This window comes from Anopheles marshallii, chromosome 2, assembly GCF_943734725.1.
Source record: "Anopheles marshallii chromosome 2, idAnoMarsDA_429_01, whole genome shotgun sequence".
In the NCBI taxonomy this organism is placed as follows: Eukaryota; Metazoa; Arthropoda; class Insecta; order Diptera; family Culicidae; genus Anopheles; species Anopheles marshallii.
Window position 1 is genome coordinate 8,031,024 of NC_071326.1, and position 21,523 is coordinate 8,052,546.

General features: G+C 44.2%; 3 protein-coding genes across 3 annotated transcripts; 1 reads left to right on the forward strand and 2 right to left on the reverse strand.

The window, feature by feature from the left end:
- Positions 1 to 1,752: 1,752 nt before the first annotated feature.
- Positions 1,753 to 7,809, reverse strand: LOC128709895 (flotillin-2). Its single transcript, XM_053804932.1, has 4 exons — positions 7,671 to 7,809; positions 2,483 to 2,835; positions 2,006 to 2,404; positions 1,753 to 1,932 (listed from the first exon to the last, which is right to left on the reverse strand). The coding sequence occupies exons 1-4, from the start codon at positions 7,807 to 7,809 to the stop codon at positions 1,753 to 1,755; spliced, it is 1,071 nt and encodes a 356-aa protein (XP_053660907.1).
- Positions 7,810 to 16,601: 8,792 nt separating this feature from the next.
- LOC128710401 (glucose dehydrogenase [FAD, quinone]) lies at positions 16,602 to 18,639 on the forward strand. The gene is made up of 3 exons (XM_053805455.1): positions 16,602 to 16,803; positions 16,886 to 17,056; positions 17,141 to 18,639. Exons 1-3 carry the CDS (start codon positions 16,602 to 16,604, stop codon positions 18,637 to 18,639), a joined length of 1,872 nt encoding a protein of 623 aa, XP_053661430.1.
- Positions 18,640 to 19,111: 472 nt separating this feature from the next.
- On the reverse strand, positions 19,112 to 21,147 carry LOC128709897 (glucose dehydrogenase [FAD, quinone]-like). Its single transcript, XM_053804935.1, has 2 exons — positions 19,630 to 21,147; positions 19,112 to 19,561 (listed from the first exon to the last, which is right to left on the reverse strand). Exons 1-2 carry the CDS (start codon positions 21,145 to 21,147, stop codon positions 19,112 to 19,114), a joined length of 1,968 nt encoding a protein of 655 aa, XP_053660910.1.
- Positions 21,148 to 21,523: the final 376 nt, after the last annotated feature.

Sequence of the window (21,523 nt, forward strand, 5' to 3'; positions counted from 1 at the left end):
TATGATTTGTTATCTCTATTCATTGTTTTACCGGTACCGTTTAAAGCAACTAAGACATTGATAGGCAACCTGCGTTTGGACACTTTACACCAATTTGGACAATTGTAACACGTGTAGATGGTTTTAGTTTGGTAAGGAAGATTTGCACAGCATTCTCTCGGCATTTATCTAGAAGTTCACTATAGTATTCTTCTTTACTCGAAAAGGGAAAGAAAAGCAGCGTCCTACAGTGGGTTCAATTTGTAATCCATTTCGAAGTTGTGTATCATCGACATTTCTTAATCGTCGTTATCGCCTTTTGACTCAATTTACGCGTAAATCGTTTTATAAAAATGTAGCTAGAAAACAGATAATGAATTCGCCTAAAAATGTCACTCGAAAGTGTTTTATAAATGGTACTAAACGCTCTTGTCTTTTCCATTTGCCCCTCACGTCCGACTTTTCATCAGAATTAGATCTAAAACCCATCTCTGTTTTATTTGCGTATGACTCGAACCGTTTGCATTTCCCATTTGCTTCGCGATGTTCGTGCTTTTGTTTTTTGGGACACTTTTCTCGTGCGTTCATGAATCGTTCCTCGATCGTTATAAGGAGATTAATGCTTTGCTTTGGTGTTTTCGGTTTTTTTCTTCTGTTATCAAACATTAAAATAAGAAAAAGCACCAAAAGTGAGATTAGATTAAGCAGTTAACGAAGAAAGTGCAATTTTTTTGTTAACAACGTTTCCGGCTGAACAATTTCTTCAGCGTGGTATGCGCGGCCCCGTGGAACGATCATAGTACGACGCATTTTAAATCGATGTTGTTGGTTGAAATCTTTCGTGCTAGTGTAGTATAATCCAATAAATGTGTTTTATAACATAGAACCAATCAAAACCCATATCCGAAGACAACTGAACAGTAGTTTGATATATAATTTTACTGCTTATATAGCTGGCAGCATGCAAAGAATGTAATAGCGAAAGAACATTAAATAATTATAGGGAGGATTGTGGAAATAATGCCATATCTTCACCAGTACTATACTATAACCTAAATGCAATCCAAGGATGAGATTTGAGAAGAGGTTGATGAAGCACAACCCATCCTTAAGATCGATTAGAATAAAAAATAGTTTGCAGTGTAATGTGTTTGGGAAAGTATTCAAACTAAAACAGAACTGACTTAGGTAAACGGGTGATTAACGTCCAGGAAGACAGGAATGTCAGGGCAAAACTTCAATAAAAAGCAACAATATCCTGTAAGCAAATACTGCTCAACATGTCAATGAATTATTATCCTGAATGAAGAATGACATTACTCCAGGAACTTCCCACACAAGCTCAGATTGAAGAACGCATCATTGGGCGTTCTTCGAAACTCGTCCAATACTAGCTAAATAACACTTAACGCAAAGAAAAAAACTTATAACCCATAACCATGAAGCAAAAACTAGGAAAGACAAACTATGCAGTAATTTATGCAGCAAAATAATGCCTGTTGGATAAGAATATCATTCAAAATATCTATCGATTGTGGTGTAAGACTGGCTGATCGATTTTGTGTACGGTACCGAATTAGAAAAAAAAATTCGTTCGTTTTACTTCCACACTTCCCAACTGTTTGTTACGATGGCCTGGAGAAGCCCGGTCTCTGCCTGACTGAGAGTGTGTGTAAGTTCGCTGGTTCGTGTACTTTTGTCGTCTAGATCCGTGTGTGTGTGTTCGTTATTATGCAGCTTCACACATTAAGAAGATGCACCACCGATGTCTGATTATGCTTTTGCGCCGGGTATCTTTCCCAGCACCTTCGATAGATCGACTCCGGTTAGGGCATTGATGGCTGGAGGCAGCTGTCCAACGAGACGCGTCACATCGCCCGTCGTTTGATCGTTTCCACCGATCAGTACGATCTCTTCGGTCTTTGCCAACGGAGCTGCAACTTCCGCCGCAATCTAAAAAAATCGGCAAAAATGCATAAGAATCACATGTTTGTTGGGAATGTTTATCGTGCGCTGGGGCACTTACCTTAGGCAGTGATTCGAGTACGATATTCATGATGGCAGCATCACCGTACATCTTGTACACGTTCGCCTTCATGCGCATCCGCTCCGCTTCTGCTTTGCCGACCTGCTCGATGGCGTACGCTTCCGCCGATCCGATCTTCTTGATGCGCTCAGCCTCCGCACGCGCAGTTTCGACCGTTTGCGTGCGCTTACCCTCGGCGATCGTTTGCACGCGGTAGCTCTCCGCCTCGGCTGGCAGCTTTACGGTGGCGGACAGTTCGCAGTCCTTTCGATTGATTTCCTGAGTTTCGATCTCGATCTGCTTGCGGCGCTCGACGATATCGATTTGAATTTCCTCATTACGGATGCGCTGACGGATCTTGGCCGCCTGCAGTTCGTAAGCGAGCTGCGATTCAGCTTTCTGTAAACCCGGTAAAGGAACGCCAGAGAGTCAAAGTGTTTGACCAAGAGAAAATGTGTTGTGCAAAGGGAAATTTACCGCAGTGTTGATTTCCTGATCAAAGTTTGCCTTCTGCAGCTTGTACATGCGCGCGTTGTCCTCGATCTTCGTGTCGGTTGAGTACTTTACGTCCATTGCGCTCTTTTCACATTCCGCTTCCCGAATGCCGGCATCACGATTAGCCTCGGCAACACCCGCATCAGCGTCACGCTTGACGCTCGCCGTCTGTGCCTTGCCGAGCGACTGCAGATACTGGACATCGTCGTACACGTCCTTGATCGTAAAGGACAGTATCTCGATGCCCATCCTGCCGACGTCAGGGGCCGCGACCTCGCGCACCAGTGCCGCGAATTGGTCGCGGTCTTTGTACACCTCCTCGACTGTAAGCGTTCCTGTTGGTGTGAAAATGTTGTTGAACTGTTTTAATAACTATCGATATTGAGGATGGTTTTTTGTTTTACTGACAATTCCTTGAATATCTTGCGAATTAATTTTACTTCAGAAAAGGAAACTAATATCACGGATTTTTTTTTTATTAATTTCTAATTTATACAGAAAAATCGGTTTAAAATAATTTTGTTTCAATTACTATTTGTGGGTACAATCCACAACACAACGTCCTTGTTGTGGAAATTTGATTCATTCTAAGTCCATCGTCATATTAGAGCGCGATCATGATCTGAATGTTTTGGTGATTTTGTTGTTGGAATGATCTAAAATTGCAGGATTTACGATCTAAACTCAGGATAAAGAAGCAGCTTTAAGATTCTCAACCGACACATTGGCATTCAAGAAGGGACATATACCTTCCAGCAAGTACTACTGCGGCACTCGAATGCTATCACAACCAAAATCAATGATCTAAATTAACGATTCCGTTGCCAGAATGTCAACACATTGTCCTCAATTAATATGAACTTGAACGATCATCACCACCTCCAGCAACGGTCACGGTATGCCGGCAATAGATAATGAACCGCGCACAGGTCTGTTCAAACCGGTGGCACGATACGTAGCAGCGTCCATATAATTGGGGGGAAGCTTATTCTATTGCCCTTCGTGCAGTTATTGTGCAAGTAAAGTGACCGCGGACACAGGGCAAAATGACGAATGGCACATTTGACTACAAAGTAGCAGAGAAAAGAGACACATCAAACGAATCCACAGTGCATGGATGAAACCAGCATCACGTTTTATTACCTTTTAATAATACCGTACGTAGCGCCAAAGATCATGCCCAGCTGCAGCATACCCATCCAGATGAATCCCATCTGGGCACGTTTTTTATCTGTGTTTCAATGATTGTTCCTTACTTCTTTTCCACACTTGCCACTATTGCCGTGGCGTAAGTTTAGTTTTATTATTTTGATTTCGCACTAAACTACACTGTACGTAAGTTCTTATCGCCGCGTCGCGATTAACTGAAGATTGTGTAATAGAGATTGTGCACGCGTATAAAGTCTTCACTATCACTGAACTGTTGATTACAAAACATTGTAGGGGGAATGTGACGGGAATTACAAAAACTTCTCGTTTCGCATTGCAATCGATGGTAAAGGTTGGGAACAATCTGAAACACGACCGATCACAACAAGTAAAGCGTTCTGCTTTAACCGCTTTACTCCACCTCATCGCAAAGCGGCAAACAATACTTGCTGTCGTACGGTATGTGCTGCAGTTCATACAGCACACTGCAACTGCAATCTGCACCGCTATTCGACCAAGGAAACGACACGGTTAACCTTCAAGATCACGATGAACCGCAGTCCGCTCAGCAGTATCGATTCCGAGTGGTGCACTGTTGCGTGCAGAGCAAGAAGAAATCACCCTTCTTAACACCATTTGCCACCCTCCACGCGGAAGCGTAATCAATTCAAGGAAGTGTACTTCCTTCCCGAAAGGCAAAAAAAAACATCGGTACTTCTTCCATCTGATGCTCGGACAAAGAAGGCTGCAAGGTGGCACCTAACCACCGCGATGGATAATGCAATCAAATCGTTCAATTTCAAACATCTACATCGACCACCGCCAGCCAATTGCATTAAAATCCCTATTTTCCCTATCTCACAAAACAATGATAGCAATCGAAGGTTCTTCCTCGGTGCTTTAAATTACACACCCGTATCTGCTTATCACACGATAATGTCAACAAGGGCCGTGGAAAAATCGTCGTTGATGGTTGGCGATTCTGGTGCATGATTTGACGCTAGTCTTATCAGCACTCGAGGAAGGAACGTTATCGTAACAAGCGTGAGGATAGCTGAAGACCATCATCGTCATCATCATCCGCAAGTTCTGTATGTTTGCCCTCTGCAAGAACTCATCCCCGGGCCCCGGAGGTCTTCGTACGCTCGGCGTTTTGGCAACAGTTGTTTGCTTATCGGAACTATTTCAAGGAAAGTGCCTCGAGCATGCAACAGGAGGTCACTCTATCGAATGTTGTTTGCAAACCATGTGCAAAAAATCAATACCAAACCCGTCATTCACTGGATGAAAATAGATATTCCAACGTGACTTTGACGGTCAGTTCCAACGCCGGGTGGCGGGGTAATGTACCTGCAAGGGACTGAAAGGTGACGGGGTGCGCGCCACTAGCTAGAGACGGTGGGGTTAGTCCTCGTGCCAAGCAATTTTGCCATTTGAAAGGCTTACTTTACACAAAGTAGAGTAGAACACACTTCAGGCTATGGACAGCAAATTGCAGTGGCAGTGCAGTGGCAGTGCTCAATAACTCAATGAAAACCTGTACCACCAAGCAGCTATAAATTACCAATCGCTTAATGCATAATCAATTTCTACTTAAGACCACCAACGTTTGGAAGCAACCTTGTGAACGGATGATCTTTTAGCAAGCAAGCCACTCGATTAACACTATGCTAAATATTGGTTTCATTTGTTTCGAAAACTCGCTCGCAAATTCTTAGCAAAACTCGGGTGTATTTTTGGCACAACGATTTAGACTTCATTATCACCCAACATCACTGCACAACACTGGTGTCACATGAAAATGTGCTTTCCACTTTTAAAAAAGTTCGCACTTTCATAATCGTTTGCATCACAGTTCGTATTACGCTTAAAAAGGAAATCAAATCCCAAACGCAATTCTTTACACACACAAAAAAGAACACTCGATGACGCACGATGGTAATGCGTAAACAATAGTGTTGTTGATGTGTCCGATTGGACGCAACTGGAAGGTACTTGTTTTCGGTGGCCGAAGTGAACCGGTTGGAAATTCACACTTATCACACCACTTATGCTGGACGGTATGAATGACGCGCACGCGGTGACTGTTAGTACGAGTCTGATACGAAAACCCCAATGACTGTCGGTTGGCGCGCATTTCACCGTCTTGCCTGCAGCATGTGCAGGGTTTGCAAGAAACGGTTCGTTGGTTACTTTTAGAGTCCACGAGGTATTACATTTCTATGTTTGTTCGTCGGTTAATGTGGTTGCTTTACCCAATAGCTGTTATTTTTTTATATTTTACACCCGTTAAGCTAGTGGTGATCACATTATGATTTCAAATTATAAACATGAATTTGAAAATTAACTTGCCGAACACAGTGACTCGTCAAGGTTGTTAACAGTGGTGTACTTATATATTTTCTAAGTGAGTCGTAAGCTAACAAGTTCCACGATAAGTACAAGGTCCGAAAATATTTATCAAGTTAAGGCATTATGACTTAACTGTTCATTGCAGTGGATCATTCATATAAAAAGTACCTCTTATGATTAAGATATATTTTAATAACTACTTGACCCAAAAGTTTGATTTATTTATCTTATTAAGTTGAGTTGGTAAACATAGTCAAATAGCGGTGCTCTCTTACTCATTTTTATGCCGGGACAGAGGACATTATTATTATGCAACAGAGGACTATTCGAAGTATTAATATTTAAAAGTTGCTTCAGACGAATGTCAGTCACTTCTCCTTCCCGTAATTTAATACGTGTTGGAATTGTTCACTTTGAACTCAAAAAGACATTTTTTTTTTTACAAATTGTCCGAATTATGAGATAGCAAAACGAACAATAATGAGTTAAAATTAGTTCTCCCAATTTACATCTTCTTTTTCAACCCTGTATTTGACAACCGTAGTGAGCAAGGCTTTACGAGACTGAGTGAGTGAACTATGTTGGTGAGCCGGTATCGGTGAGAAAAATAGTTCATTACCGGATTCTTTATTCTCACACTACAAAGCATGCAGCTTGCATATTTTTAATGCATTGTTGCATCAGCCTTGCCCCTACAAGGATATGTTTTTTGTTATTTGTACAAATTTATAACAATAATAATGAATGTATATTTAAATCTATGAAAGAAAATGTAATTTCATTTCCTAAATGCCTTCAAGCAACTAACGCTTTATGCTAGCTAGTACAGTAAAGTAATTTTTAAATGAATATCCCTTTTGACTAAACTGTTATCAATTTTGAAGTCAAGAATAAAATAAAAATATTCCCAAACACAGTGTTATCAACTCGAGACACACTGGGAGCCACAACAGAGAAGGAGAATTTCGCAAATTATACATTTCTGCACTTTCTGGCGGACGTGACTTTGCGTTGCCGACTGATGGCTGACCGACATTTCTGTGACTTCGCTTAGCTATTGGGATACTGGGTGAAGCTTAAAGGTATTTTTTCTCGTTTTTTTTTAGTTGTACTGTTTATTCAACTTCCTCCCATTTTCACCACATGCTTGGTAGTACTGGTCGAGGTCGGTGTTGCTTCGTTTTGTTTTCTGATGGATGGATGTAAGATCATTCGGGCTCTTTTATGCTAAGCGACACAGCAGTATGAAAGAGCATTAGAGATAGATGGGAGACGAATGATGTGGAATTCATTGGGGCGCATACAACCCGAATAAATACATTTGGAAGCATTAAACCGCACGCTACCTTCATTGACGCGAGAACCGAGGTGAGAAATGAATCTCATGGGATTAAACATGACCTTTCTCCACAGTTGGAACTACTGCTAAGAACGAATAGGGTTGATAAAAATAATCATCTTTCATTATTTTAAAACAGGAAATATTAGAATGGTTGTCAAGCATTTTGGGTGATAAATTGTTGAGAAATAATCATTTTTATTAACATTTAAGAAGAAATTTCCATATTGTAAACTCAATACCGAATAGCAAGATAAATTTTGTTTCCTTTTCTGTGACTGTGGCCTACGTAAGAATATACTGGGCGTACCATTCCGCCCAGAAACTTACCGAGAATGGCTCGCAAGTGACCTTCGAGCGTTTGCAGGATTGTCATCTTGATCTCCTTCACAGATTTGCCCAAAAATTGTTCGCTCGCCGTACCCAGCAGCTCGTCGGCCTGATGGTGAAAATAATAGACGTTCATCATCTATAAGAAGAAGAAATGAAACGAGAAAGAAAAACCACAGTCGGGGATGAGAAACAGCTATCCGTCGCGATGCCCGTTTGGGATTTTGCAAGGATCTATCCTATTCGGTTTTGACAGGGTTACCCCGGAGGTAAGTGAATCGATCGCGATCAAGATGTTTTTTCTTGTAAGACGCGCGAATTGTTAAGGGATGGAAAACTGAGTGTACATTTCTTATGCGATTCGCAGTGGCTTGCATTAAATGGGATGTAAAAAAATTCAAAACTATGTCCTAGTGCACACACACAAACAACCGAACCGGTAGATCGGGAACTATTTCGAAAGTGCCAATGAAAAAATTAAGAAAAAGGAAAAAGAAAATAAACTTTATTCTTCGTGTACGTGTACATCAAGGACTCGCTGCAGCGGTCAACGAGTAAGCAAGACAATAACCGAACGAAATGATTTATTCACAAACAATATGTTGCAAACATTGGGCAGCTTTGTGTGAGTGGCAGGCACAATAATGATCGTTATAGTTTTTTTTTTTAATTTAGGTTTTATTTCATTCGTGTTCGGCAGGTGATTCAATTAACCGTGCGAGAGCGCAAAAAAGGGGCGAAAGTGATAGCAATCGAAATTGTACAAGGGAAAACTCTTGTGTAACCGAAGTGTTTAAATCGATTTCATAAAATACGTTCCATAATGATATGTCTTGGAAACGAAACGAAAACAAAACGTTTTACGAATCTTTTATTTCACATGTACATGTAAGCATTCCATGGCTGATCGTTACTAGTTGCAATGTCTGCACACCACTTAGAAGAAAGAACGGGGACAAAAAAAATCATTCCAAACGTGTTTGTTCAAAACAAAAATAAACTATCTCATTCAAACGTGTTTCATGGTTTGATGATAATGAACCAAAGAAAGGGAACTAATAAAATTGGCAACACGCACGCTTTTGCAACCCTAACGGTTGACATGTTCTATGGAGCGATAGAAGTACACTGCAGAAACGTATCAGAAGTCTATTAAAGGTAGGTGAACTTAAACAAAACAAAAAAGTAAAAAAAAAGAAAACCGATTACAAAACTATACAACACACACACCTTGAATCGCTAGGGAACTCACAATGGCACGCGAATGGTCACACGAAACAAACTAAACATTCGAACGGAAAAACCTCAGGCAAGCACGCTAATACGATCTCATCAAGCCATTCACTCTAAGGATGACCGCTTGAATGTGACTAGAGATTTGAACGTTTTCTAGGGGGAAAGAAAAGGAAAGAAGAAAAACGAAACACACAAATCATAAGATCATTCCTCGCTAGCCAAGTACATCAGAAAGTACCGAAAAACCGTTCTAGCATCGCTAATTCGTAAACTGATCGCTATGCGCTGGTGATGGTTGGGTATTGTATGTTTACACGCTAGCACTATCTCTAGGTGGGGTTAACGAAAGTTCGTCGAGAAAAAAGGAAACCAAACGGAAATAGTGACGGATATTGGCGATGAGCGTTTTGATGAAATGAAACGGGGCACGGGAGGGGGTGGGGGGGGGTTAGGGATGAAGGTTTAAGGGCACGATAAAGGGATTCTCCACGGGAAAGGAATGATTGGAATGGATTGAGATTGGGCAAAGGGAAGACGATGAATGATAACCGACTGAATAAGGATGTTAATTTCTTTTTCATTTCTTTTTCTTATAAAAATATAAAATCAACATATAGGGAAATATAAAAATCATAAAATAAGTATGTATGAAACAAGGATATATAAAAAGCTAAGATAAGTTCGAAAAGCAACAACAGCTACAAAGAGAAGCTAAAAAGAGAAAGAAAAAAAACGGTAAAACTTAAGAGAGAACTAAATAAAAAGTACACAATATAAGTTGAATAAATAAAACATATTGATCTACGACTACGAAGCAAGCACAACCATCCCGTGCAAGGGATTACATTTCACGCAGTGCAGATGTAATCAAACATGAATGTAAGCTAGAATATAGAATTGGCATTTCTTTCATTTTGTTTTTTAGACATAGTAATCTATCTTTGAGATTTTCTATAAATCTTTGCAAATGGTGCGCATATAAAGGAAGCAAAGTCTGGCACACAAGCTAAACACCAAGCTAGTGGCCATGATGCCGATCACTACCGCCAACACGATGTCCGATTTGGTAAGTCCTCGATATAGGTAAAACTCGTGGCGGAAATTGCAACCCAGCGCCTGACTGTGGTTCATCCTGTACCGCCGGGTATCTTCCAGCAGGCGCTTGTGATACGGCCAGAATGATGCGTGTATGGTCGAATGGTACAGGTTTGTGTATTCTTCGAAGTTGCGCAACGTTCGTCCCAAAGTGATGATGCCTTCCGAGACGGTACCGTTGCCATGGTCGCGACACCCGTACACGATTGCGTACTTGTTCCGCGCCGCGTACACCAGTTGAATCGTTGACCAGGGTTGCGAGGAGACGTTTTGCTGGGTGGGCGGCAGGACATCCGGGTCCAGCAGTGGATGGCCGGAACTCTCCGGACAATCGCACACGAGTGTCAAGTTGACGTAGTTCGGTAACCACTCCAGATGTATCTTCAAACAGTACCCGTACGCCGTGTGGTTTGTGAAGACAACGAACGGGCTGTAGGGATCGCGATCGGGCATGAAATATAGAATCGAACCACTGAGAAAGAACCCTCGCGATGGTGGTTCTACCGAAGCTAAGGATTCACACATTCCTGGCCGCGTAAGTGCCCACCGGTTGGGTAGCAAAGAGAACAGTACGCCTAACGTTAGACCCACACGTAAACACATTCCGAGCACGAATGTGCCGATGTTAAGAGGCCGCATACATGCAGCAGATGGGCTATGCAGGGGCAATCCTTTATCTGGGAAAATGGGTTCCTTATTTTTTGTGTTCCTAATTGCGGCAAACAGAAAAGCGTTCCTATAGAAGAGAGAAATAATAATGCAAGCATCGATAGTGTGGTACGTGTGGTGTGAGAACGCATTAGCACCTATTACATCGAGGTACACAATCAGAGCACAATAGCGACACACACACACACACAATTGGTTCAATTTGGCACGGTGGCTACAATGGTGATCACACACTAGGGTGCTTAAAGACACATCACAAGAAAGGTAGAATGAACTAGAAACTTACATTTTCTCTTTTGATCTAAAATAAAAATCAGACAGTAAATTGCTATCGATAAGAGAAAGGTTATCTTAAGACTACAAATACGCGAATGAGTAAAGTGGTATCATATACGCTAATATACTTAAGAAATAGTCTTAGCTGTAGTTATACATGTTTGTCACGAGAAATTTTGATACAAATCATGAAGAAAAATAGACATTATGTGGATGCGAAACTTGCTGTAACACCGATCAGTCCGTACCAAAACGAAGAGGAATGCATCGAGATCGCTCTCTAACTAAGTGTATGCAACTATTGCAGCTATTCACTTACTCAACTCGTCATGCAGATAATGCGCTGAACAGTCCAGCCGTAGGAGCGCAAATAATACCGAAAAGGTAATGTAATAATCAATGTTAAACTAAGCTAAACAATGTTACTTATGTAGTAGAAATATTGCAATCATGTAAAAATGTAGCGTAACTTTGAAGTTGGTTGCTGTTTAGATAAGGAAAAATGTTGAAGATTATTTTAAGAATTACTGCCATGCTACATGAGCTACCTGTACTTGTGATAAGAATTTAAAAAATTAGTAAAAATGTTCAAAATATAAAAAAAAAACAATACATCGAACAAAATATTTCCAGGAACAGGAACAAAACAACGGCGACTAAAAATGAACAAAAGTAAAGATGTCTGCGCTTGATTTGGGGCAGCAGCTACCAGGGCTCTGCTCACTTCATACGGGTGTAGTGAAACATTTCATTCATACGGTAAGTACTACAAAAATAACACTACAAAGGATTTAAAAAAAATAAAAACAACTGGCAAAAAGAATGACAAATGGACACAACCGAATCGCCGAACCGGACTTTGCGTGGTCCGGATCAGCGTTCAGCATAAATACCTTCATGATCTTGCACTGTGCTACACCGGTCACGGTCAATGGGACACCCTGAGCCGTTTCGACCATTTCGCACATCGGATTGAGGGTCATCACCTCGAGCGAGAGCCGCTGAACGTCCGTCACTAGCCACCAGGCCCATGCCCAACCACCCACAATGGTACGCTTTTTCGTGGAGCCACAGCAACCACCTGTAAAGAAGTGGAAAACGAGAAGAGAACAAAAAAAAAACATTGCAAAACCGGTTTTAATAATCATGTTCGCGCATGTGGTAAAGCTGTAACATCAGAACTATTCTACGGATAAACCTTGATTTTGTGTGTTGGTGTACTGTGACTGGTCTAGCGCCAAGTGAAAGTTACATACATTTAGGCGCACTAAACACACGAATGTCAATCCGAGGTGCGCGATCGTGGATGAAACAGTTACGTTGGTCAACATAATGCCCGTTTGCGATGAGGACTACAACCAAACGCTATGTAAACTCTATGTACTTAAATTTGAGATTTGTTACTTAAGTGTCAAAGTACGTCATCTGTGGGGGTAGATTGCCGCTTTAGGAGATCCCGGTTTGGGTTAAACGCAGACTGTGACAGGTGATCCAGATGCAAGATTGGATATTTGTGGAATATTCTTACACAACCTGGTATACGAAGTCCATCCCATCGCAGAAAATTAGTTGTGACACTGCCCTACTCAACAACCGACGTCGCTCTGATATTCACGTGATATGGCGAATACTGTTTTAGGTGTTAAGTTAGTGTTAAGAAGTAGGCATAAGATGATAACAAAACGTATACCTCCTGAAACAAAATAAAAGAGGAGAAAGAGAAAAGGAAAATAATATAGCAGCAATAAAATAAACTAAACGTCAAGCAACAGATGTGGGGCCAGCCGATGCGTTTGAAACAGTTTCGGTTATGTACACGGTCACGCAAGCACGGACGTTGGGAAGCTTTTACCATCGACACCGATGAGGAACATACATACAGGCAGATGGAAGCTTAGACGAATTCAGTCCGTCATTTGCGCTCGTCTCGATAGAACTCTCGTCTCTGTCTCGAAATACTGAACGCGCACTCGATAAGTCAAACTGGTCGGAAAATGCAAGTGTCCCCGTCACTGCTCTACAGACAGAAAGTGAAGTGAGGTGAAATAAGGAATGGTGCATGGCAAACAGCACGTACGCAGTTGCTCGAGTGCACTCTAGTGCGGTGAGCGCATAGTTCATGTGGAGGGGCTAGCGTACGCACCTGGTAAAACGAACCGGTATTAATACAGGTCCAGTAAAATGTAAGGAAAACTGGAAAAACGATAAGAAAATTAAAGCCATCGCAAAGAAGTAGTAGTGGTGCCGCTATGTTTCATGCTCCAACCTCGAAGTCCTCCGCGCCATCCGCTATGGTCAATTGTGTTGGTACAAACCACCAAACCGTGACATTGACATTGGGGTACGAATTTTACGTCTAAGTTATAACAGTACGTTTTTGTTTTATTGTGCCTTAAAGGGGTGTAAATAGGGTGTAAAAACACACTAAACCGACAGAGAAGTAAACACTTTGGTAAACACTTGGGAGTAGATTTTGGTGAACGATTACTACACCAAAAACTTCTGAGCAACTAAGTTGCATAAGTTGCAATCGCAAAGTCCATCACACACAGCTGTGTCAAAAGTAGTCTCAAGGTACATTGACAGCAGTAAGAAAACCGGTTTGGCGAATAGCAGATGCTGTGTATTACCATTGCCATTACTTTCCAGTTCGCGAACTCACAAGTGATATCTGGCGGAGCTAGAGGTTCTTCGCCATCTTTCCACCTGTCATGCAAACACATATGCGGCGTGCGTAGATTAGACATTCTTTCATTCAGCACGCTCTGGACGTTGTGCTTCTTGGGTTAAGCTGCAGAAACCGGAAACGAATCTCTCCGAAAGCGATGCGTGAGTCTTCGGGAGGTCCAAAGATGTACAGGCGTTATAACCGGCAGCGAACCAACAGCTGGTAGTTGCAACTCCACCACATATTACCGATCGGTGCAAAGAAGATGACGACGATCGGTGTACGATGGTAACGGTACCCGCCGACTGGAAACCGACCCTTAACAGATCCTCCACCACGATCCACGATGGAGAGCGGTGGCTGTCTGGACGGCCGGAACCAGTGCGATCGGGTGAGTCTCGGACCGATCGTCAGTCGAGCTCCAACTTTCTTCCGTGGAACCTGCAGTAGAGCGGCCGGGAATGAACTCCACCACAGTTCCAATCACGATGGTACGGTGCTAGGATCGTGTACGTGCGTGAAGTGAATGAGTAGCAGCAGCAACAAGTGGAATGTGAATACAAAGAGGTCAGAATAATATTGCCTGCCGTACCGGGGAACTTGTAGGAAGCCGCCGGGGAGAGTGTTACTGGTTCTATTGGGGATTGGGTGGAAACTGCCCGAACGAAATATTTACGGTCCGCATTACATCAAGAACAGGAGAAACGACGTCGAAGTATACGACCTGAAGAAGACCTACTTTCCAAAAGAATGATGCGGGATGTGTAACCGTGTATCTCATTTCCTGTGCAAAGGTGTACGTGTGTGTGTGTGTGAATATGTTGTGTCTGCACGTAGTGAGTGCCACAAAAGGCGCACCAGCGGCGATCAAAGAAGCAGAAGGCGGCCCGCGGTCTTATGACCCATTTCTTGTTTTGGTGCGGAATAAACGCACGGGACTCCGTGGCTAGACCGGGAAGAAAGCTGAGTTGAATGTGTGGAAGTGGGTCTTGCATCTGGAATGGTGGTGACTAACGAAGAAGAGCTTTCAAAACGGGCGGTTTTGAGAGTTCTTTTCCTTTGCTGACTCTAAATGGAGCTGATTTTATAGGTTTCTTTAGTTCTAAGTCTTAAATGCTGACTTTAAAAGATAGATACAAACGAAAATAACAAAACTGTATTATACGATCAGTTTAAGTTCATTTTGTTTTGCTCTTCTTCATCTTGCATGCTTCCTTCCTGCTTCGAAATCTTTATGATCCATTCTTCTATGCCTAGAGGTCATGTCGAATTCGGGGAAAGAAAAACAAGTTCATCCCTATTTTATATCTTTTCTTTGGAGGTTAAGGTCGTTGGCACTGATCCGTCGGAAGACGCAGTAGTTCCAGGTGTGGGCATGTGAATGAGGTGTTAACGTTAGAGAAACGTCCAGGGCGCAAAAGGGCAATCCGTCATTGCGTGTGCCCATCGAAGATGAAAGTGACAGAAAGTGAACAAACGTGTATCGAACAGGGCGGCAGCACAATTGTGTAAAGGTGCAGGTTGGTGCTTGTGAATGCATGTTGACGCAGGCTGCACGCCAGAGACCCTCGGATAAAAGGCAGTCTTGTGGCGGTTCTGTTTTCTCTTTCGCCCTATTCCCTCGAGCGCCAACTCAATCAGTGAAAGTGATCTTCCAATCCTGTCGGAAGCACTACGCATTCTGCCTTACGCAAGTGTCGAAACGCATGTGGCCCACGTAACACACACAGCCAGCTTACCGATCGGAAACTAATAATTGAACCAGCGCCTCCCACATTGGATTTTCTTTTTACGGGAATCGATGACAAAAAACCGCTCCACAATAGCAGTTGATTAATTACTTCACAGTGCCAATGCGAAATTGGGTGTAGTTTTCGGTGACTCTCAGAGTCGTTGTGACGTGATTTACAATTTCCCCTCACGTACCGTCAGCGGCACGACAGTCTCGAGGAGACATTACTTTTCCAAACCCAGCTAAGGGAAGGCCATGATGAAAATAAAATTACTTTCCAGACATTCCACAACCACGATCGTAAAATTTTCGGCAATCGTACGTGATCGAGCACGCAATCTGCGGTAGCGTCTATTCTACGCTGTTCGAGTTAAGAAAGCGTGCACCTGCGTGCATTACATGTCGATAGTTTCGTGGCTAAGAAATACTGGACCAAAGGCCCATGACGTAAGGCAATGGAAGACGATTTCACAAGTTTTTATCAGTGTGTCATCGAAATCAATCATCGAACGTAATGTTACCACTGGCGTCTCTGGGGCCCTTTCCCATTCCACTTTCTACGTCAAAGTGTGTGGGAGTTATGCAGGTAGAGGGATATGCCGCGAAAACTGTTGCTTAGTGCATAAAAATTTAAAATGCGACCTCTTTGCGTGAGCTGTCGTAATGTATGCTGGTGGAAGTTGACAAGAAGTGTGAAGTGTGCAATAATGGAAGTAGTATGATTGATGACTAATACGGATTACATTGGATTACGGACAACGGGTGTAGAAAGTTAATTTTGGAAGGAGGAGAACGATTTTAAGCAATAAAGTAGAAAGCTTGCTTAATGAATGAAAAAAAAAAACAAAACAGACGTCGTTGTTTCATCATGCAGTTGCAGACAGAGTTGAAGAACTCTGAGCGAGTCTGTTATGGCAGAAGGACAGCTTTGCAGCAACCTACTAAACAAATCAATTTGCTTATTTCCAGGTCTGGATAACCCGAAACAAACATGACGTATTAATAGTTTCGATTTGAAATCAGTGAGTTCGCAAAAAACGACCCAGTGACATTGTAAAGACATAATGACCAACCAAAAAGTTTCGAGAAACTTGATTATTGTAGTTATTGTAGGTAGATTGTGCATTATGCAGTGAAGAGAACTAACAGAATCAACAAAAACGTTCGGTGTACGTGCATCCTTTGCCAGTGAATTGAGAGTCCAGAGTTAAAGTGTCTAGGATTGTGACGAAAGCTAAAAACTTGCCAACTCAAAATGAGTGAGCTGGTCGGTGCAGCGTTTGGATCAGTGGCCACAGCAGCCTCGAGCGTTGGTTGGTTTGTGCCGATGCTGGTTGCCGCCATTGCCTATTTCCAGTACGAAGAGTTCATGGATCCGGAGGCGCGTGTTATTGACGTCCCGACCGAGATTATGCTGGACAAGTACGACTTTATAATTATAGGCGCAGGATCTGCCGGTAAGATTGACGCTAATCACATGCAGTAATGTTCGCCGTGAACGGGACTTAACATTGGCCGTGTTGTTTTTCCCTCCCGCAGGAGCCGTTCTGGCGAATCGTTTAACCGAGGTGGAGAATTGGAATGTACTGCTGCTGGAGGCGGGAGGCGATGAGACGGAGATATCCGAGGTACCGCTAATGGCGGGCTATCTGCAGCTCAGTAAGCTGGACTGGAAATACAAATCGGAACCGTCCGGAACGTTTTGTTTAGGTTGGTAGACGTGAGACTGCAAAATAGACTCCATCCAGATATGTGTAATGTTCTCGATTTTTGTTTCACCCCTGAAACACACAGGAATGAATGGTGGACGGTGCAACTGGCCGCGTGGGAAAGTACTCGGAGGATCGAGTGTACTAAACTACATGCTTTATCTGCGTGGAAACAAGAAAGACTACGACAACTGGGAAGCGTTGGGTAACACCGGCTGGGGTTACAAGGATGCACTGTATTACTTCAAAAAGTCGGAGGACAACATCAATCCCTATCTGGCTAACACGCCTTATCATTCCACCGGCGGTTATCTTACGGTTGGCGAAGCACCTTACCATACACCGCTAGCGGCCGCTTTCGTGGAAGCAGGCGTCGAGATGGGCTACGAAAATCGGGATCTAAATGGTGCCAAGCAGACCGGCTTCATGATCGCTCAGGGCACGATCCGTCGAGGGGGACGCTGCAGCACCGGTAAAGCGTTCCTACGACCTGCACGTCTACGACCCAACCTGCACGTGGCAATGTTTGCCCACGTGACACGCGTTATGATAGACCCGATCAGTAAGATCGCGTTCGGAGTGGAGTTTATTCGCGATCGAAAGCTGCATCATGTGCGTGCCTCCAAAGAGGTGATCGTATCAGGTGGTTCCGTAAACTCACCGCAAATTCTGATGCTCTCCGGCATTGGGCCGAAGAGTGAGCTTGCCAAGCACCGGATACCGCTGATCAAGGATTTGCCGGTTGGCGAAAATCTGCAGGACCACATCGGGCTCGGTGGGCTTACATTCATGGTAAACCAACCGGTGTCGATCGTGGAGAATCGGTACCACTCGATGTCGACCGTGCTACAATATGCGGTGTTGGGACAGGGTCCGCTAACCATTCTTGGCGGAGTGGAAGGACTCGCGTTCGTGAGTACGAAGTACGTGAACGCAACAGATGACTATCCGGATATTGAGTTCCATTTTGTATCCGGCTCGACCAACTCGGACGGGGGCAATCAGCTGCGCAAGGCACACGGTCTAACGGAAGCGTTCTACAACGCCGTCTTCAAGCCGATCAACAATATGGACGCGTGGAGCATCATACCGATGTTGTTGCGGCCGCACAGCGTCGGAACGATAAAGCTGCGGAGTAGCAATCCCTTCGATTATCCGTACATTTACCCGAACTATTTGCACGACGATCGTGACATGCGCACACTGATCGAAGGTGTGAAGATCGCATACGCACTGTCCCGAACACAGACGATGCAGAAGTATCAGTCGACGCTGAGTGCGTACAAATTTCCCGGATGCGCCCACATCCAGATGTTCACCGATCTGTACTGGGAGTGCATGATTCGGCACTACACTTGCACGATCTACCATCCAGTCGGTACGTGCAAGATGGGCCCGTACTGGGACAAACAGGCTGTCGTGGATCCGCAGCTGCGTGTGTACGGTATACGCGGGCTACGTGTAATCGATGCCAGCGTTATGCCAAAGCTCGTCAGTGCCAACACCAACGCACCGGTGATTATGATAGCAGAGAAGGGTGCCGACATGATAAAAGACTTTTGGATCAAACGAGGCGTTGCATAGAATGCAAGTGAACCCAACAGTCGACTCTCTATCCTCACACCCGTCATGTAAAAAATAGTTTTCCCTCCAGGCGCAAGTAATGTGATGAATGATAATTACTGAATTTGTCGTGCGTGAATGCAATGTATGAATGAATGTGTGTGTGTGTGTGACTAAGCAGTAAGAAACCTAATTTATATACCAACCAGTAGTAATAGTTGCAAAGAAAATGAGCAGATGAAATAAACGTACGATAGATAATACAGTGAGATGACTTGTAGAAAGAATTTTCTTTCAGTGTATGCGATAATGCGACTCTAGCTTGATTATTTACATGTGAGTCCTTAACACTAAGATTTCCTACATTTATGCACTACACCTCGAAATATGTCTAAAATGTGAGCTTGATGAGATTATTTGCGCCCATTATAGTTCAACTTTCTAAATTACTCGAACAGCAATTGTGTCTGCATGATCTCCCCATGTCCCCAACCTAGCCCTGCTCCATTGCCTTGGCGGAATAGTCAACGTGGAGTGTTTTACATTCGCGCAGCGTGTCAACATGTGCCCGTAAATCTGCGGCGTACGCCGCCTTAACAATATCAGCCGCCTTCTCGCCGGTCGCTATCGTTGGTACGTTCGTGTTTCCGGTGGTAATTACGGGAAAGATACTCGCATCGACGACCCGCAACCCGCCAATGTGGTGAACGCGCAGAAATCGATCAACAACCGCCATCGGATCGGTGACCGGCCCCATCTTAGCCGTGCCGCACGGATGGTAAATTGTTTGCGTGTAATGGCGCACCAAGCAGACGTAGAAGTCATCCTTGTTGAGGAACTGATCCGGTCGGCAGGGTGATCGAGAGTAATCGATCAGGGTGGCGTTAATTCTACGCATTGCGGGTGTGTTGGCGAGGGCCTCAGCAAACTTCAAGCCTTCGATCTACAGAGGCAAAATAAGGCATTTGTCAAACATGCGGTACAAAAACGCTCTCACGTTAGTTAACCTACCAAAACCATCATATCCTTGGGATTGTGAAAATAGTTGGGATAAATGCGGATGCGTTCGTGTGGGTCCTTACTTGCCAGCTCTAACCATCCGCTGCTTAGTGGGCGCGATAGCATGGGTATTACCATGTACGAGTTTTGGTACAACTGTTCCTCGTATACTTGTGCGTAGTAATTATCGCTCATACCCGTTCCTCGCTTGCCGAAACGACCACCGTCCGTGAGATCGGACAGACTAGCGAGAAACAGTTCAATGTCGGGCCAATCCAGGGCCGGATCTTGATACTTGGTGTTCAAAAATCCCATCACCTCACACAGGGACATACCGTAAAGCATGCCGTCACTGGTGAACAGAAATCGTCGCAGTGTGTCAACGCCTACCGCATCAGCAAAATCGTAAGCTAGTGGTCCACTACCGGGGGGGTGTTGCACCGTGTAGCCACCGGCACCGGTTGCTACATGATCCTGCAGGTTCCTCCCAACACCGGGAAGATGTTGGATTACCGGAATTCCATGACGCTCCAGCTGTTCCCGCGGTCCCACCCCGGAAAGCATCAGCAGATGCGGACTGTTGAGGGCACCGGCCGACAGAATCACTTCCTTCGAGGCCATCACATAGTACCGTCGGCCTTCCTTTTTGAACTGCACGCCGTATGCCCGTCGGTCGGCGGGATCGATCAAAATTCGCTCCACCATGGTTTTGGTGGATATGTGCAGATTTTTACGCGCGGCTGCCGGCCGCAGATATCCTTTAGCCGTACTGCATCGTAGCCCATTCCGGATGGAGCCATGCGGAACGGCAAACCCACTCTGCACTGGTCCGTTCACTTCGCCGTAACGATTTGTCAGACCCATCTGCCTTACCCCGGCGAGGAGATGACTGCGTAACGGTGTATGGTAACCGTACCTTTCCACACTAATGGGACCACCCTGACCATGGTAAGATAGGTTCGCATACTGAGGATCGCGCATATCTTCCAACTTCAAGAAGTACGGTAACATGTCTTTGTAGCTCCAGCCCGGGTTACCCTGGTCGCGCCAACCATCAAAGTCTCGCGGGTTACCGCGCACGTACAGCATGGCGTTGATCGCTGAACTACCACCGAGCGCTTTTCCTCGCGGCCACCGACATCGATTATCATCCATGGCGAGACAAAACTGATCCGACGGTTCCGTCCGAAACTTCCAATCCACGCGCGATGTCTGCAATGTCGGATAGAGGAACGGCACTTCGGTGAGGTACGTCTCGTCCGTCCCTGCCTCAAGCAACAGCACATCCCAGTGGCAGATCTCGGACAACCGTGCGGCCATCACTGCACCGGCAGAACCTGCTCCAACGATCACAAAGTCGTAGATGTCTTGCACAAACGGCCCCGGAATGGGTTGAACACGATGGTGAAAATCCACAATGTCCGGCCGCTGAAGCCATATGCTTGCGTCTATCAAGAGCAAAAATAATGTACCAATTCTCGACGTATAGAGCAGCCGCGTTCGCACTTCGTAGCTACCGACCGCGTTCATTCTATAACGTAAAAGCGCGTTTCTTGTGACACAAGCGTGCAAGGAGAAGTAGCGAACAATAGGTACCGTTCTGTGCAGGTTCGAACAGCAGACTGGCGTTCGCAGTATGACCGATGTGGCAACCTTGTTCCAGTGTCTTCATAATATCGATGGCGGACAAAATGATAAAAAAGGGAACACAGTTTTGTGCAAACAAAAAACAGAAACTTCCGTTGAGGGCAGCTCTCGGGGTTGGGGAGTGTTTAAGTCACATTGGTGCAAGCCTAATTGAGTGGGAAGAAGGCAATAAAACTACACAAAAGTAAAGAAACTACTGCAACACATAAATTTAGCAGAGTTTTTTTATCCAATTCTTCCAAACTTCTATAACATGACG

Excerpts from the sequence above, each read along its gene's own strand:
- LOC128709895 (XM_053804932.1), bottom strand. The coding sequence starts at position 7,809 with ATGATGAACGTCTATTATTTTCACCATCAGGCCGACGAGCTGCTGGGT. Across the intron at positions 2,836-7,670 it reads TCACTTGCGAGCCATTCTCG|GAACGCTTACAGTCGAGGAG; the intron begins GTAAGTTTCTGG and ends TCACACCAACAG. Across the intron at positions 1,933-2,005 it reads TACTCGAATCACTGCCTAAG|ATTGCGGCGGAAGTTGCAGC; the intron begins GTAAGTGCCCCA and ends CGATTTTTTTAG.
- LOC128710401 (XM_053805455.1), top strand. The coding sequence starts at position 16,602 with ATGAGTGAGCTGGTCGGTGCAGCGTTTGGATCAGTGGCCACAGCAGCC. Across the intron at positions 16,804-16,885 it reads TATAGGCGCAGGATCTGCCG|GAGCCGTTCTGGCGAATCGT; the intron begins GTAAGATTGACG and ends TCCCTCCCGCAG. Across the intron at positions 17,057-17,140 it reads GTCCGGAACGTTTTGTTTAG|GAATGAATGGTGGACGGTGC; the intron begins GTTGGTAGACGT and ends TGAAACACACAG.
- LOC128709897 (XM_053804935.1), bottom strand. The coding sequence starts at position 21,147 with ATGAACGCGGTCGGTAGCTACGAAGTGCGAACGCGGCTGCTCTATACG. Across the intron at positions 19,562-19,629 it reads CCAAGGATATGATGGTTTTG|ATCGAAGGCTTGAAGTTTGC; the intron begins GTAGGTTAACTA and ends TTGCCTCTGTAG.